The 15,856-nt window shown below is 39.5% G+C and overlaps 1 protein-coding gene across 1 annotated transcript in view; it reads right to left on the bottom strand.

Annotated features, from left to right (window-relative positions):
- Positions 1-15,856, bottom strand: part of LOC126267877 (Down syndrome cell adhesion molecule-like protein Dscam2) — a 1,296,028-nt gene that overhangs the window by 200,538 nt on the left and 1,079,634 nt on the right. The window contains exon 15 of the mRNA XM_049973186.1: positions 15,042-15,190. Coding sequence (XP_049829143.1) covers positions 15,042-15,190 — 149 coding nt within the window. The remainder of the gene's footprint in view (positions 1-15,041; positions 15,191-15,856) is intronic.

Genomic DNA, 15,856 nt, shown 5'->3' on the forward strand with positions numbered 1-15,856 from the left:
TGCTTGCTGCAACCATACATTGGCAGAACAGACAGTTATATTAAAAACTCGGCACATTTTATTGAAAAACTGAGGGAGATTACCGTTAGCTCAAGTGATATTCTTGTGAGCTTCGATGTAGTGTCATTGTTCACCATGGTGCCTGTAAACGAAGCTATTTCATATATAGCAGATATTTTCCCGACTGACTTAGTGGCTTTATTTAGACACTGCCTGACGACAACTTATTTCCAGTACAACAACGAGTTTTACGAACAGATCGACGGGGTGGCAATGGGAAGCCCTCTCAGCCCAGCAGTTGCCAATTTATTTATGGAGATCTTCGAACAGCGAGCGCTGCAGACTGCCAGTAAGAAGCCAGCTAAATGGTACCGCTATGTTGATGACACATTTGTAGTGTGGACTCATGGTGAAGAAGAGCTGGATGTCTTCTTGGTGCACCTGAACAGTATTAACCCGAAGATACAGTTTACGATGGAGAAAGAGAGCAACGGTCAACTCAATTTCCTGGATGTGTCGGTAATTAAACGGGTGGATGGGACGCTGGGCCACAAGGTATATAGAAAGAACACTCACACGGATCGATACCTCCACAAGGAATCAAACCATCATCCTAGGCAAAAGAGAGGTGTCATGAAAACCTTGGTGGACAGAGCCAACAAAATCTGCGAGCCGGCTTACTTGCAAGACGAATTATATCACTTACGTTCGGCCTTCATGAAAAACGGATATACCAGCAAGGAAATTGATCGAGCCCTCCATCAAAGAAGAAAAGAAGCCAGAATTCCAGAGCAACAACGGTCACCTATTGGAATAGTTTTCTTACCGTTCATTAATAAAGTCACGGACCGCATCGGCAAAGTTTTGGCTAAACATGGGATCGAAACTATCTTCAGACCCACCAAGAAGATTAAGGAATATTTAAGAACTGCAAAAGACGCTCGACACCCCCTAGCAACACCTGGGGTATACAAAATTCCATGCAGTTGTGGACAAGTATACATTGGAACAACAAAAAGAAGTGTAAACACCCGCTTAGCCGAACATAAGAGAAACTGTCGCTTAGGACACATCGAAAAATCGGCCGTAGCTGAGCATGTTTTTCGAGATGGGAACCACGAAATCAAATTTAATGAGACTAGCGTTCTAGCACGAACATCCCATTATCATGCACGCATGTATAGGGAAGCAATAGAGATCCACAAACACCACAACAATTTTAATAGAAAAGAGGAAGTTTTAAAATTGGACAAAATATGGATGTCGACGTTGCGCAAGAAGAATGAAAATCGATTACTCTTAATCGAGAATAATGACGCCTCCAAAGATAGGCATTCTGTCGGCATCACGTGACGAATGGTGGTGCCCTCTATGCGCTCTATAAATGCGAGAGTACCTGGAGCCTCAGTGGCAGTAGCCGGACGACCTCGGAAGATGTCTCCCGCAGCTGGAGACGAAACGTCAGGTGGAAATTTTATACATCGACCACGGCCTCTCAGCCCGGAAGTTTTAACTGAAGACTATTCCGGCCGTGAAAGCCTGCACTGTATGAGTATGAATATCATCCCAGTCAGTTACAATTTCATCTAAGTTTGTGTGGGAACTGAAGACTTGCAGAAAAACAGGATAACCCTCAAATGTAAAAGCTTAGAAATAACTGTTGCCATTTGTTGCTGGGTACGCGAACTATCAAAATTGACACTAGTCTCACCCTCAAATAACACATTAGGATATTTAGGGGTGAGACCAATGTCAATTTTGAAAGTTCTTATACCCAGCAACAGATGGCAATACTTATCTCTAAGTTTTTACATTTAAGGTTGGCCCATTTTTCCACTCACAACTTCAATTATTATACCAGAAAATAAATATGAGAATTTATAATCTCTGTTGGATGAAGTTTAACTACCAAACTGTTTCATGTAGTTATCCTGGTTCCAATTCTGTCGACACCACCAGACTACAAATTCCAACATCAAAAATTACACCCCATTTTTTGATCAAACAGCACTTCATACAAACTTCTCCTTGAAGATAATAAGCACTATTGTGCACAGTTTAGTGAGCAATGTTAACATACAAATAAAAACATGTCCTTTCACGCTGATTTTGGCAAATGTTGAGTTATTAATTCCTTACAAGTTTAAAAGCTCAACTGTTCATTGGGTAAATAGTGCACACCTGAAATTTTTGAATTTTACTGTTATTCAGGAACACAACTGTTGTCTGAAGATGTTTACAAGATTAATGCAATATCATGCCATTTATAATGCTTTCATGAATACAAAGAAAACACATGTAACATAATTATCCATTTACAGTTTTCCATTTCAATACCAAAAACTAAATGAATTATTTTGTTACAATTGACTTGTCTGCACATTCTTGCAAAATTTAGTAATTACTGCACAAAAAATTTTAACTATGTTTTTCACGCTTTTATGGCATATTACCTACATTTCAGGTGGTAAGCTTATATTTTAGTCAAAACAGCACTCTCTCTGTAAGAGACTGATCCCAGAAGTGAAAGCATGATAACTCACACTTTTTTGTTCAGTAGAAAAAATTAAGGCTTCTATCATTATAATAGACATTCAAAATTCATGGCAGAGCATACATGAAAAGCACAAGCTTATACCTATCACTATACATATATTTCTTTCATGTCAGGAATACACAAAAGTACAATGTTTATATGCATATTGTTCAACAAATAAGGTATAAAACATACAGGTAACAAATACTTTAAAACTAATTTATAAAACACAGAAAATAATATCAGGCCAGTACTGGGGAACATTGCATGCATTTTTTCCCATTATGCGCTGTTTGAGACATGCTGCTGTTTGGATTTCACTGCCGTCACAAACAGTGCCACTTAAGTTGGAGAAAATCTTTTGGTCCTTATCATTCGTGATCTGATTCAGCCGACAAATCTTCAAGCCTTCCCTCCCTCCTATTCGTTGCCTGACAGTTTCAGTTCAAACCAGATCCATCCATGATGGGGTCACTGAAGGGTGCAGCTCCCTTGCTGACTTTGATGTGGTGATGATTTCATTCACAGTATTAAGAAAACTTTATCTAGATTTAAGTCACAGCCTTTACGGTTTGTCATTATTATAATCTCTGAAATATTATGGCAGCTCCATGTATGAAAGCACAAGATTCCTAATGAATACAATGCTTTCCATGAATTAGTGAAAAATTGTAAAAACAACATACTGGGAAAATTTTCCACAAAAGATGAGTATGGTGTTACCACAGTAGTGCACTGCAAAACTGCCAACTGGAAGCCAACAGGGCACTGAATCTACTTGCAACATCATGACATAGCAAGCAACTGCTGTGAATGTTATACAGTATTAATTTATTTTGTGAAACAGCTTTTGGTTTGAAAGGCCATCCACAGTCTGTAAATATGTGATCACTCTACCAAACACTGATAGCAGAATCCATTAACACGGTAAACAACTGCATTTCTGACAGAAAGATGGCACTGTCAGTTCAACCCAGTTTTCCTGTTGTTCATGAAGAGTACCAACAATTATAATCACAAATTCAATATCTAGAAGGTTCAGACAAGAACAGCCAAAAGATACATTGGGTACCAATATTTGCTGAAAATATGTCTTTATGTTGGCTAGTGGATACAGATATCTCCATGTTCTTCATATGCAGGTGTAGAGATGGCATCTTTGACACATATGTATGCCCTACTGCTGGTGCATCAGACGATGAGTGCACTCAACAAGATGAAAACATTCAGTCATTTAGAGAATATCTTCAACAGCAAAGAATCAGGTGCAAGAGTGGCCAGTTTGCTCACATAACCTGAATCTCAAAGAGCAAATTTGACATGCTTCCAGTGACATGTCTTCATGTTTTACAGGAGCGATACTTCAGGTGTGCTCCTTGGAGCCCTGGCCCTCCACTAGACCTCAGAGAGGGCTCTCCCAAAATAATAGCAACCCTAAAGAACAAAGCACATCACGTCTTGTCTTGTCAGATGTTGAGAAAAAACAAGCCGAACAAATATTATATCAATGATGGTTTTATAAAGTTATTTTTTCCTCTCAGTTTGTGGCCAAAAATGAGGCAAAAACAGCATAATAATTCTACTACCAGAAACAAAATAATTTAAAGTAGGTATGTGGTGATTCAACACTTGTCACTACACATGCACGTGGTGGCCATACTGATGCTTTCTCCTTCCATTTGTCACTGCACACTGTCTTAACTACATTCCGCTACCATCTCTCTCTTACCTGCATCCACCTTGAATCAACTCATAGGATTTCACCTCTCTGCTGCCTATGCTCCACCCCAGGGGCTACATGAACCAATGCTGTGCACCACAAAGTACAGTTCCTACTCAAGCTTTCAACTGCTATGTACAGTCCAATTCAGCATGGTCAATCTGCACAGAGCTCTCTGACTGCAATATATTTGGTTCGTGTTTGTTATTTACTAGAGTTGTAAAATTCAGTATCCTGTGGCAATACTGTTCTATGTTTGTCAAATTGTAAAATCAATTTGTTGATTTTAAAAGATAGAATGAAATATTAGCTTAAAGGTGTTGCAACAAGATATTGCACTGAAAGTTCACTGGTGGTTCACATGGGAGATGCAACACCAAAGATTCCTGATCAAGGCTTTGAGAGTCAAGGTCATTTAATGACTTCAAGCTCCATGGTTTCAAACAGTAAGACATCAAACAACTCAGAAAAGGTGAAAAAGACAGTATGACGAATCTTACATCAGTCTTTGATTTGTTGATTCTAACAGCTCATCTCTTTGCTTGTTATGTAACAAGCTACTTTTGAATAGTTGCATGGTAATTCCTAAGCTGCAGTGACATTTAGAAACTACTCATCCCAACTGCAAAGACAAGAATGAATTATTCTCTCTATGTATGAAAGTACAGTTATTAAGAAGACAAAATCTATGAAGTATGTTAGCAAAACTGTGAATGAAAAAGTCACAGAGGCATCAAATTTGATCCAGCTAATCCAGTGTGCTCCCTGCCGCCATTGGATAAGCAGCAGCAGCAGTAAGTCGTATACTTTTAGCTCACTTATTTGTTACATAGTTTAATTCTTAATTTCTTTGCGAGTTTTTGGTACTTGCATTGTTTAATTCATAAATTTCGGGCATATTATAGTATTTGAGAGGTGTAGCACGCGTTTTAGAACCTGAATAGTGTAAAATCGCGTAGTCTCCTTCCGCCGTCGAGCAGTGTGTCAGCAGTGCGCAAGTAGCAGCTTTACTGCATTTACTAGGCAATCTTGTATTTTAATAACCATTTAACTTTTGTGTCAAATTGTTTGTGCTCTAAGTAGATTAGTTCAGACATTCTTTGCACAACAGTTTTTAGCATGAATAGGGACTGCAACTGCTGTGTTTGGATGCAGGCTGAGTTGGCATCCCTTTGCTCCCAGCTTCAGACAGTGTTGGCTTCAGTCACACAGCTTGTGGCTGTTGCCAATGGGCATCACTGTGGGGGTCCAGATGGGGGTTTGTCGGGGACGGCCAGCTCGTCCCGCACATCCCCAGATCAGACTACGACTGTGGCTGCCCGGGATACTGTCCACATTGAGGCTGACCCCTCATCTGTGGTAGAATGGGAGGTCGTCTCGAGGTGTGGCAGAGGGCAAAAGACATTCCGGAGGGATGAAAGGAAGGCCTCTCCAGTTTGTCTGATGAACTGTTTTCAGGCTCTGTCTCAGGCTGATACTGATCTTCGGCCAGACGTGGCTGCTTGTCCTGTTCCAGAGGTCGCCCTCAGTCTGCAAGATCCGGGCGGTCGCAGAGGGTGGGCTTACTGGTAGTTGGGAGCTCCAACGTTAGGCACTTAATGGGGCCCCTTAGGAATATGGCAGCAAGAGAGGGGAAGAAAACCAATGTGAACTCCGTGTGCATACCGGGGGGAGTCATTCCAGATGTCGAAAGGGTACTTCCGGATGCCATGAAGGATACAGGGTGCACCCATCTGCAGGTGGTTGCTCATGTCGGCACCAATGATGTGTGTCACTATGGATCAGAGGAAATCCTCTCTGGCTTCTGGCGCCTATCTGATTTGGTGAAGACTGCCAGTCTTGCTAGCAGGATGAAAGCAGAGCTCACCATCTGCAGCATCGTCGACAGGACTGACTGCGGACCTTCGGTACATAGCCGAGTGGAGGGTCTGAATAAGAGACTGAGATGGTTCTGCGACCGTTTGGGCTGCAGATTCCTCGACTTTCGCCTTAGGGTGGTGGGGTTTTGGGTTCCGCTGGATAGGGCAGGAGTCCACTACACGCAGCAAGCGGCTACACGGGTAGCAGGGGTTGTGTGCCGTGGACTGGGCAGTTTTTTAGGTTAGATGGCCTCAGGCAAGTACAGAAAGGGCAACAGCCTCAAAGGGTGCGGGGCAAAGTCAGGACATGCGGGGACCAAGCAGCAATCGGTATTGTAATTGTAAACTGTCGAAGCTGCATTGGTAAAGTACCGGAACTTCAAGTGCTGATAGAAAGCACCGAAGCTGAAATCGTTATAGGTACAGAAAGCTGGCTGAAGCCAGAGATAAATTCTGCCAAAATCTTTACAAAGGCACAGACGGTGTTTAGAAAGGATAGATTGCATGCAACCGGTGGTGGCGTGTTTGTCGCTGTTAGTAGTAAATTATCCTGTAGTGAAGTAGAAGTGGATAGTTCCTGTGAATTACTATGGGTGGAGGTTACACTCAAAAACCGAGCTAGGTTAATAATTGGCTCCTTTTACTGACTTCCCGACTCAGCAACATTAGTGGCAGAACAACTGAGGGAAAATTTGGAACACATTTCACATAAATTTTCTCAGCATGTTGTATTCTTAGGTGTAGATTTCAATTTACCAGGTATAGACTGGGACACTCAGATGTTTATGACGGGTGGTAGGGACAGAGCATCGAGTGACATACTGAGTGCACTATCCAAAAATTACCTCAAGCAATAAAACAGAGAACCGACTCATGGAAATAACATCTTGGACCTACTGATAACAAACAGGCTCGAACTTTTCGACTCTAAGTGCAGAACAGGGAATCAGTGATCATAAGGCCATTGCAGCATCCCTGAATATGGAAGTAAATAGGAATATAAAAAAAAGGGAGGAAGGTGTATCTGTTTAGCAAGAGTAATAGAAGGCAGATTTCAGACTACCTAACAGATCAAAATGAAAATTTCTGTTCCGACACTGACAATGTTGAGTGTTTATGGAAAAAGTTCAAGGCAATTGTAAAATGCGTTTTAGACAGGTACGTGCCGAGTAAAACTGTGAGGGACGGGAAAATCCCACCGTGATTCAACAACAAAGTTAAGAAACTACTGCGAAAGCAAAGAGAGCTTCACTCCAAGTTTAAATGCAGCCAAAACCTCTCAGACAAACAGAAGCTAAACGATGTCAAAGTTAGTGTAAGGAGGGCTATGCGTAAAGCGTTCAGGGAATTCGAAAGTAAAATTCTATGTACCAACTTGACAGTAAATCCTAGGAAGTTCTGGTCTTACATTAAATCAGTAAGTGGCTCGAAACAGCATATCCAGACACTCCGGGATGATGATGGCGTTGAAACAGAGGATGACACACGTAAAGCTGAAATACTAAACACCTTTTTCCAAAGATGTTTCACAGAGGAAATCCTCGCAAAACCGAAAAAATGGCTGACATCAAAATAAGTGTCCAAGGAATAGAAAAGCAACTGGAATCACTCAACAGAGGAAAGTCCATTGAACCTGATGGGATACCAATTCGATTCTACACACAGGACGTGAAAGAACTTGTCCCCCTTCTAAGAGCCGTGTACCGCAAGCCTCTAGAGGAACGGAAGGTTCCAAATGATTAGAAAAGAGCACAGGTAGTCCCAGTCTTCAAGACGGGTCGTCGAGCAGATGCACAAAACTATAGAGCTATATCTCTGACGTTGATCTATTGTAGAATTTTGGAACATGTTTTTTGCTCGCGTATCATGTCATTTTTGGAAACTCAGAATCTACTCTGTAGGAGTCAACATGGATTCTGGAAACAGCGATCATGTGTGACCCAACTTGCTTTATTTGTTCATGAGACCCAGAAAATATTAGATACAGGCTCCCAGGTAGATGCTATTTTCCTTGACTTCCGGAAGGCGTTCGATACAGTTCCGCACTGTCGCCTGATAAACAAAGTAAGAGCCTACGGAATATCAGACCAGTTGTGTGGCTGGATTGAAGAGTTTTTAGTAAACAGAACACAGCAGATTGTTATCAATGGAGAGATGTCTACAGACGTTAAAGCAACCTCTGGCTTGCCACAGAGGAGTGTTATGGGACCATTGCTATATATATAAATGACCTAATAGATAGTGTCGGAAGTTCCATGCGGCTTTTCACGGATGATGCTGTAGTACACAGGGAAGCTGCAGCATTAGAAAATTGTAGCGAAATGCAGGAAGATCTGCAGCAGATAGACACTTGGTGCAGGGAGTGGCAACTGACCCTTAATATAGACAAATGTAATGTATAGCGAATACATAGAAAGAAGGATCCTTTATTGTATGATTATATGATAGCAGAACAAACACTGGTAGCAGTTACTTCTGTAAACTATCTGGGAGTATGTGTACGGAATGATTTGAAGTGGAATGATCATATAAAATTAATTGTTGGTAAGGTGGGTACCAGGTTGAGATTCATTGGCAGAGTCCTTAGAAAATGTAGTCCATCAACAAAGGAGGTGGCTTACAAAACACTCGTTCGACCTATACTTGAGTATTGCTCATCAGTGTGGGATCCGTACTTGATTGGGTTGACGGAGGAGATAGAGAAGATCCAAAGAAGAGCGGTGCATTTCGTCATAGTGTTATTTGGTAACCGTGATAGCGTTACGGAGATGTTTAGCAAACTCAAGTGGCAGACTGTGCAAGAGAGGTGCTGTGCATCGCAGTGTAGCATGCTCGCCAGGTTTCGAGAGGGTGCGTTTATGGATGAGGTATCGAATATATTGCTTCCTCCTACTTATACCTCTCGAGGAGATCACGAATGTAAAATTAGAGAGATTTGAGCATGCACGGAGGGTTTCTGACAGTCGTTCTTCGCGCGAACCATACAAAACTGGAACAGAAAAGGGAGGTAATGACAGTGGCACGTAAAGTGCCCTCTGCCACGCACCGTTGGGTGGCTCGCGGAGTATGAATGTAGATGTAGATGTAGATAATTGTTAAAAAAATTGGAATATTATGGTACTGCAGACAAACCACTTAATTTGACTAAGTCATCCCTTAATAGTAGACAACAGTTGGTGTAGGCATAAACTGTGTATTAAAAAAAAAAAAAAAAAAACGCAATTAGATGTACCGTATACAAGGATTGGGTCCAAGAGAAACTTGCAAGGAGCACTGCAGTATATTAAACATAATGACCCTCCCAAGTCTATATGTATAACTGCTTAATATACGTAAAAGGTAATATACAATAATTTACACAGATAATGAATTTACATTTGCAAGGCACTCGAAACAACTGCATGATTGATATACCATATTATAGGCTGTCACTGACACACAACAGTCGCATATAGCGAAGTCTTAAGTTATATAATAAACTGCCACAATCAGTCAAACCCTCATCCTCTTTAAACTTAAGGAGGTATTAGACACATGGCTTAAAAATAAAGCATACTACTCAACTGAAGAATATCTTGGTAGTAATTTAGAAGGAATGTATAAACAATGAAATAAATTAACTGTCATTAACAAAATGTGTAAAACTATATAATTAATTCTTGAATGTAAACTGTATAATTATTATTGCTGAAATCATCGGATCAGTAAGAAGTTTATGTAATTATGTATATGTAAAATGATGATGTAAGTAAAATGTACAAATTACTAACTACTAAAAAGATGTATGTATATGTACGCATAATGTAAAAATGAGTAACAACTATACTTTTACGAAAAATGTGAAATGTATTTTGATGGAGCCAACTGTGTGGTAAACATGCTGAATGGCTAATAAATAAACATATGAAACATCTTGAGTTGAATGATTGTATTGGTATTTGTAGATGGGGCCAAAGCAATGACTGATAAAATAGTGGAAGTGGTATCACTAATAAAAAGTAAAGCACCAAACTGTATTTCTAGCCGTTGTATCCTGTATAGACAAGTGCTTGAGACAAAGAAGCTTCCCTCAAATCTAAAATCAGTTTTTGATGAAGCAGTAAAAATAATCAATTATGCTAAATCACGCACACATTTTTTTACAATGGAACAATGACTATTGACATTAACAAATTAAAAGTAGAGTAAATTAGTATGTCAATGGTGTTTGTTGCAGGATTCTAATGAGAATAGTTAATGAGATATCATATTTTGAAAAATTTCCGCACCAATACTTGTTTGTCATTCAACCCCCATAGTTGCTGGTACAATGTTGTTATGTTTACTTACAATATGCTTATGTGTTCATTTAGTGCACTGTGACTTGCTAGTCAGTCCTCTCTTGCATTAACCTCTTCATCTAGGTGTAGCACTTAGACTGTACGTCCTCAATTATTTATTGAATGTATTCCATCTCTAACCTCAACTATGCTTTTTATCCTCTACAGCTACCTTTACTGCTGTGGAGGTTATTCCCGGAAGTCTTAATACATGACCTCTCATCCTGTCCCTTCTTCTGTCAGTGTTTACCATACGTTTCTTTCTTCGCCAATTCTGAGCAGACCCTCCTCATTCGTTAGCTTATCAGTCCACCTAACTTTCAACATTCTTCTGTTGTACCAAATCTAAAACACTTCAATTCTCTTCTGTTCTGGTTTTCCTACAGACCATGATTATCTACCATACAATACTGTGCTCCAAATGTACATTCTCATACATTTTCTCCTCAAATTTAGGCATATGTTTAATACCAGGAGACTTTTCATGGCCAGGAACCACCTCATTGTCTGAGCTAATCCACTTTTTATGTCCTTGCTTCATCTGTCATAGGTTATTTTACTTTCAAGGTAGAAGAATTCCTTAACTTTGTCTACTTTGTGATCCCCTAATTTTTATGTTAAGTCTCTTGCTGTTCTCATTTCTGCTACAGCTCATTACTTTGTCTTTTTACAGTTTACTCTCAATCCATACTCTGTACTCTTAGTCTGTTCATTCCTTTTGACAGATCCTGTAATTTGTCTTCACTTTCACAGAGGATAGCAATGTCATCAATAAATCTTATCACTGATATCCTTTCACCTTTAATTTTAATCACATACTTAAACCTTTCTTTTATTTCTGTCTTTAGTTCTTCGATGTATAGGCTGAGCAGTAGGGGTGAGAGACTACAACCATGTGTTGCACCATTTTTAATCCAAGCAATTAATTTCTGGTCTTCCTGTCTTATTTTTCACCTCTTAGTTCTTTTATATATTGCATATTACCTGTGTTTCTCTACAGCTTACTTCTATTTCTCTCACAATTTCGAATATCTTGAGCCATTCTACATTGTCAAACGCTTTTTCCAGGTCAACAAATCCTATAAATGTATCTTGATTTTTTTTTCAGTCTCGCTCCTATTATCAACAGCAACATCAGAACTGCCTTTCTGGCGCCATTACCTTCCCTGAAGACAAAATGGTCATTATCAAACACATTCTAATTTTTCTTTTCCATTCTTCTGTACATTATTCCTGTCAGCAACTTAGATTTGTGAGATGTTAGGGAAGGACAGATGAGGTACCGAAGGGGTAGCAGGATAGTGTGAGACAGATATTCGCCAGATGACTCAGCAGCTGCACAAGATGAAAGGCGTTTAAAGTGTAGAGTATATGAAGGATAGAGAGTGAGTGGAGGGAAGGAGGAAAGGAGAGGAAGGTGATGGGGAAAAGGGAGATAGGGAGGGGAGATAGGAAGTGAGACTGGTGGATAAACTGAGGAGAGGCATTTGAAAAAGGGGGACAGGTGTTGGAAAAAGAGGAAGGGGGGAGGGGCGAAGGAGAGGAAGATAAGACAAGATAAGATAAGATACTTTATTGTCACATAACATGTTTTTATACAGTCATTCGATTGAGAACATTGGTGACTCGTCAGTCTTTAACCTAAGTTGTTACAGTATTTTATATACTACAGGAAATACGTCATACATACATTGCTTATTATAATAAAAATACAACATTACATGTTAAATCTTTTCCTAACTCATCGAATCATTACTATAGCCTTCACACACCTATATGAAATATGGACGTATTGAACGGGATACAAACCGCCATATAATTCTATATATAAATATGAATATAAAGTGAACGTGTATACTTTGTATCTATCTGGCTTCTAAAGTATACCATTTGTACTTGCATCTTTACTCCCTATTCCTATTTATAAATTCTCTAAACTGTAATATTGCTTTTTATTCATTTAGAAATTCTTCTAGACTGTAATAACATTTGCTTTTTAGGTATGTGCCAATGGTCCCCAATGTGGATTCATCAAATATTGACCTTATCTTATTTCTGATCTTCAGAGCCATGTAATATGGAGTATTTGCGTATACTGTGAGTCGGTGACAAGGTAGCATGTATTTCAATTTATGTCTAGTTTCATAGGCATATGTGAATGTATTTCCTTCAAACAGATGTGAGTTTTTCTGTTCAAAGAGAAGTATTTCATATATGAAGATGGAAGGGATTGTTATGAAGTCCAGGCTTTTGAATAGTGGTATTCAAAGGAGGTTTGTCTTTTCAGCACCCCAAAATATTATTCCATATCTTATAAGTGTTATGAAATAAGCATGGTAAACAGTTTTCTTCACTGTTAAATCCATTACTTTGTGTAGTACCCTCACTGCATAAACTAAACTATTTAATCTCTTCAGTAAACTGTCCACATGGTCGGTCCATTGCAAGTTTTTGTTTAAAGTTATGCCAAGAAATTTTACAGAATCAACTGTGGTCAGTTCTTTACCGGAATTTTCTATTTGTGACATACATTCAGTAGTTTGTATGGTCCTGAAGTGTATGATTTGGGTTTTTTCAAGATTTAATTTCATAGCATTATCTTTTATCCATTGTTCAAGTTCTTGTCGAGTTTGTTTTGTGGTCCTTACTTATTCGTCAGTGTTTTTGCAGCAGACTACAGCAGTTGAGTCATCTGCGTAAAGTATTGTATCTGTATTTACTTTGTTAGGCATGTCGTTTATGTAATATAAGAACAGAAGTGGTCCTAATATCGAGCCCTGAGGCACACCTGCTTGAATTTCTTTCCAACTAGAGCAAGTTTTCTCTCCCTTTTGATGTATCACCACCCTTTGGTATCTGTTTTTGAGATAGTCAGGGGGGGAGGCAGAGAGACGGGAGGGGGAGGGGGGGGGCATGGGGAGACTAAACTGCAAACTCCACCACCCAGTTCTGAACAGTAGCAGTGGGGGCTGTAGGAGAAATGCCAAATGAAGGAAGGGAAGTGCCATTCTAATCTGAACGTATGCCCTCATTTTTTGTAAATGTCAAGTGGAGACATTCCATGCCCACACTCTTGGATGATGACAGTTCAAAAACATCTATCATCACCTCTGCTTTGGTTAGTATCTAAAAAGAATTTGGATGAAACTGCAACAAAAACAGAACTTTATTTTTGCCTGGGTTGTTAACCATTTGTAACTTTCAGAGAAGTATTATGAGTGGTGAATTTTGAGTAAAACCTTCAGTTCTCTGTTGCCATATTAAAATTTTCTTCCTTTGCCAAAATGCAGTGGAGTTTACTCACTAAAACATCGGGCAGCCGCAAGTGTGAGAGAATTGTGAAACAATGGTTTATTAAGTGGGAAATTGAGGAAAAGTACAGTACATCAGAATCTCCTGCAATATCATAGCAGAATCTACTCACTGACTGTTGCTTTGAGCACTATGAGCAACTGCTACTTGGTGAGGTAAAGTAAAGTCAAGAGCTAATGAAAATACACGTCCTCAGCACAAATATAAATGTGTTACATCTCCACTTACTTTGTTCTAAAAATTACAGCATTTCTCATTTCAGCAATCATCACAAAAACTCTATTTTTTATCTGAAAAAGTCTGTAGTTACTGAAATAAAATGGTAGATAGCATAATAACTACATGGCAAAATACTCTCCTCTTTGCATGCTATCATTTGCCAAAATCCCATTTCGGTATATAAAACCATTTATGAAATATGAGGAATGCTGTGAATATTTCACACTTGCTTTTTCACTGGCACCTACAATCACAAATGAATGTGCTACACAAGATCAATTTTCTCAAGATTAGTGACGGATAGAGTCCTTCACCCAAGTCTCAAGTCTAAAGAAAAGTTCAATATGTAAGCTAAATTTCCTACACAGCAACATATTATTCAATAAGCACCGAACAAAAAATCATAGCGACTCCTATTTTTCATTGCAAATTTTTTCAATTTTGCATCTTGTCTTACTTAAATCCAAATATCACTATAACTATGACCTAACCAAAATGATGGGTATGTTATCATGAAGCTGACATATGAGGCTATAAGTAATGTTTTAGTGTGTTTTTCTACCAAATAGTTTCTGTACAATAATTTGAGAAAGATTGCAGGGTGTGTGCCTTGATTCTCTCACTGCAGTGCATCAAGAATTGGCCTCCCCTTCCGAACAGATGAATGAACTCGCCCAGCACTTTGGATAAAAATTTGTCGCTTCACGTTAGTCACTGTATCCTGTGCAGACTCTAATCACACACTGCAGTCAAATCACACACTGAACAGTGTCACCCTTCCACAGTCCTTGGATCCTACCAGCCCACACCCTCTAGGTACTGGTTCAACATGTTTCTCATTCAACAAATGTACAGACACTCTAAACAAGACAGAAGTAAGTTATTGTCCCTCCACACTAATTATGAATCAAAGTCTGTACATGCAGTTTCTCAAAATTGATTTTTCTTCAATATAGCAGCAGTTCACAGGATGTATGTAAGTAATGAGTGCAACTGCTCCTCAACAGTGTTTTTAGAAGCAAGCAAGCTAAAGTTATGTAGCAAAAGTGACATTATCATGCAACCTCTACACTAACCTTGCACAAGAAGCTGTACCAGCTGCTTGTCACTGCCGTATTGGTTGCTGGCTTGACAAAAGTATGCTCCGCTGTCACTAGCTTCAGCTGCTGCTATTTGTAGTTCTGCTGTCACCCCATCAGGAGTTGGGTCTTGTTTCACTGATACCCTGTGGGGATGACACTAAGTTAGGAAGGTGTAAGTAATGATGGTTGTGTGCAGTATAAGAGATCAAGCATTTACAATAATAAACCTTATTCAAACATCTAATACTTTTTTGCATATACCCAGAAGCAGAAAACAGTAAAGTTTTGAGATATAGTACACAGTCATTTCTCGGTATGCATCTTACATATTTCTTGGGATGAGTTTGCTTTGCAAAGCATTTTTCTCTATGTTCATTTATCGTAAACATGTACGTAAGCACAGATTCAAGGGGTAGGAGGAATCTATGGGTATTATTACCTCCCCCTTCTCACCTCTAACAAGAATAGTATTGTCAAACAATGGAAAATCCAGGACAGAATGTAACAATATTATGAGAAGCAAAGTTGCTACTCACCATACAGTGGAGATGCTGAGTCGTAGATATGCACAACAAATAGACTTTCACAATTAAACCTTTCAGCCGCTGGCCTTCGTCAACACACACACACACACACACACACACACACACACACACACACACACACACACACACACACACACAAACTCATTGTGTGTGTGTGTGTGGGGGGGGGAGGGGGGAGCAAACGCGTTCGTGTGTGTGTGTGTGTGTGTGTGTGTGTGTGTGTGTGTGTGTGTGTGTGTGTGTCTGTGTCTCTACTGCTGACGA

The sequence above is a fragment of the Schistocerca gregaria genome, chromosome 4 (assembly GCF_023897955.1).
Source record: "Schistocerca gregaria isolate iqSchGreg1 chromosome 4, iqSchGreg1.2, whole genome shotgun sequence".
In the NCBI taxonomy this organism is placed as follows: Eukaryota; Metazoa; Arthropoda; class Insecta; order Orthoptera; family Acrididae; genus Schistocerca; species Schistocerca gregaria.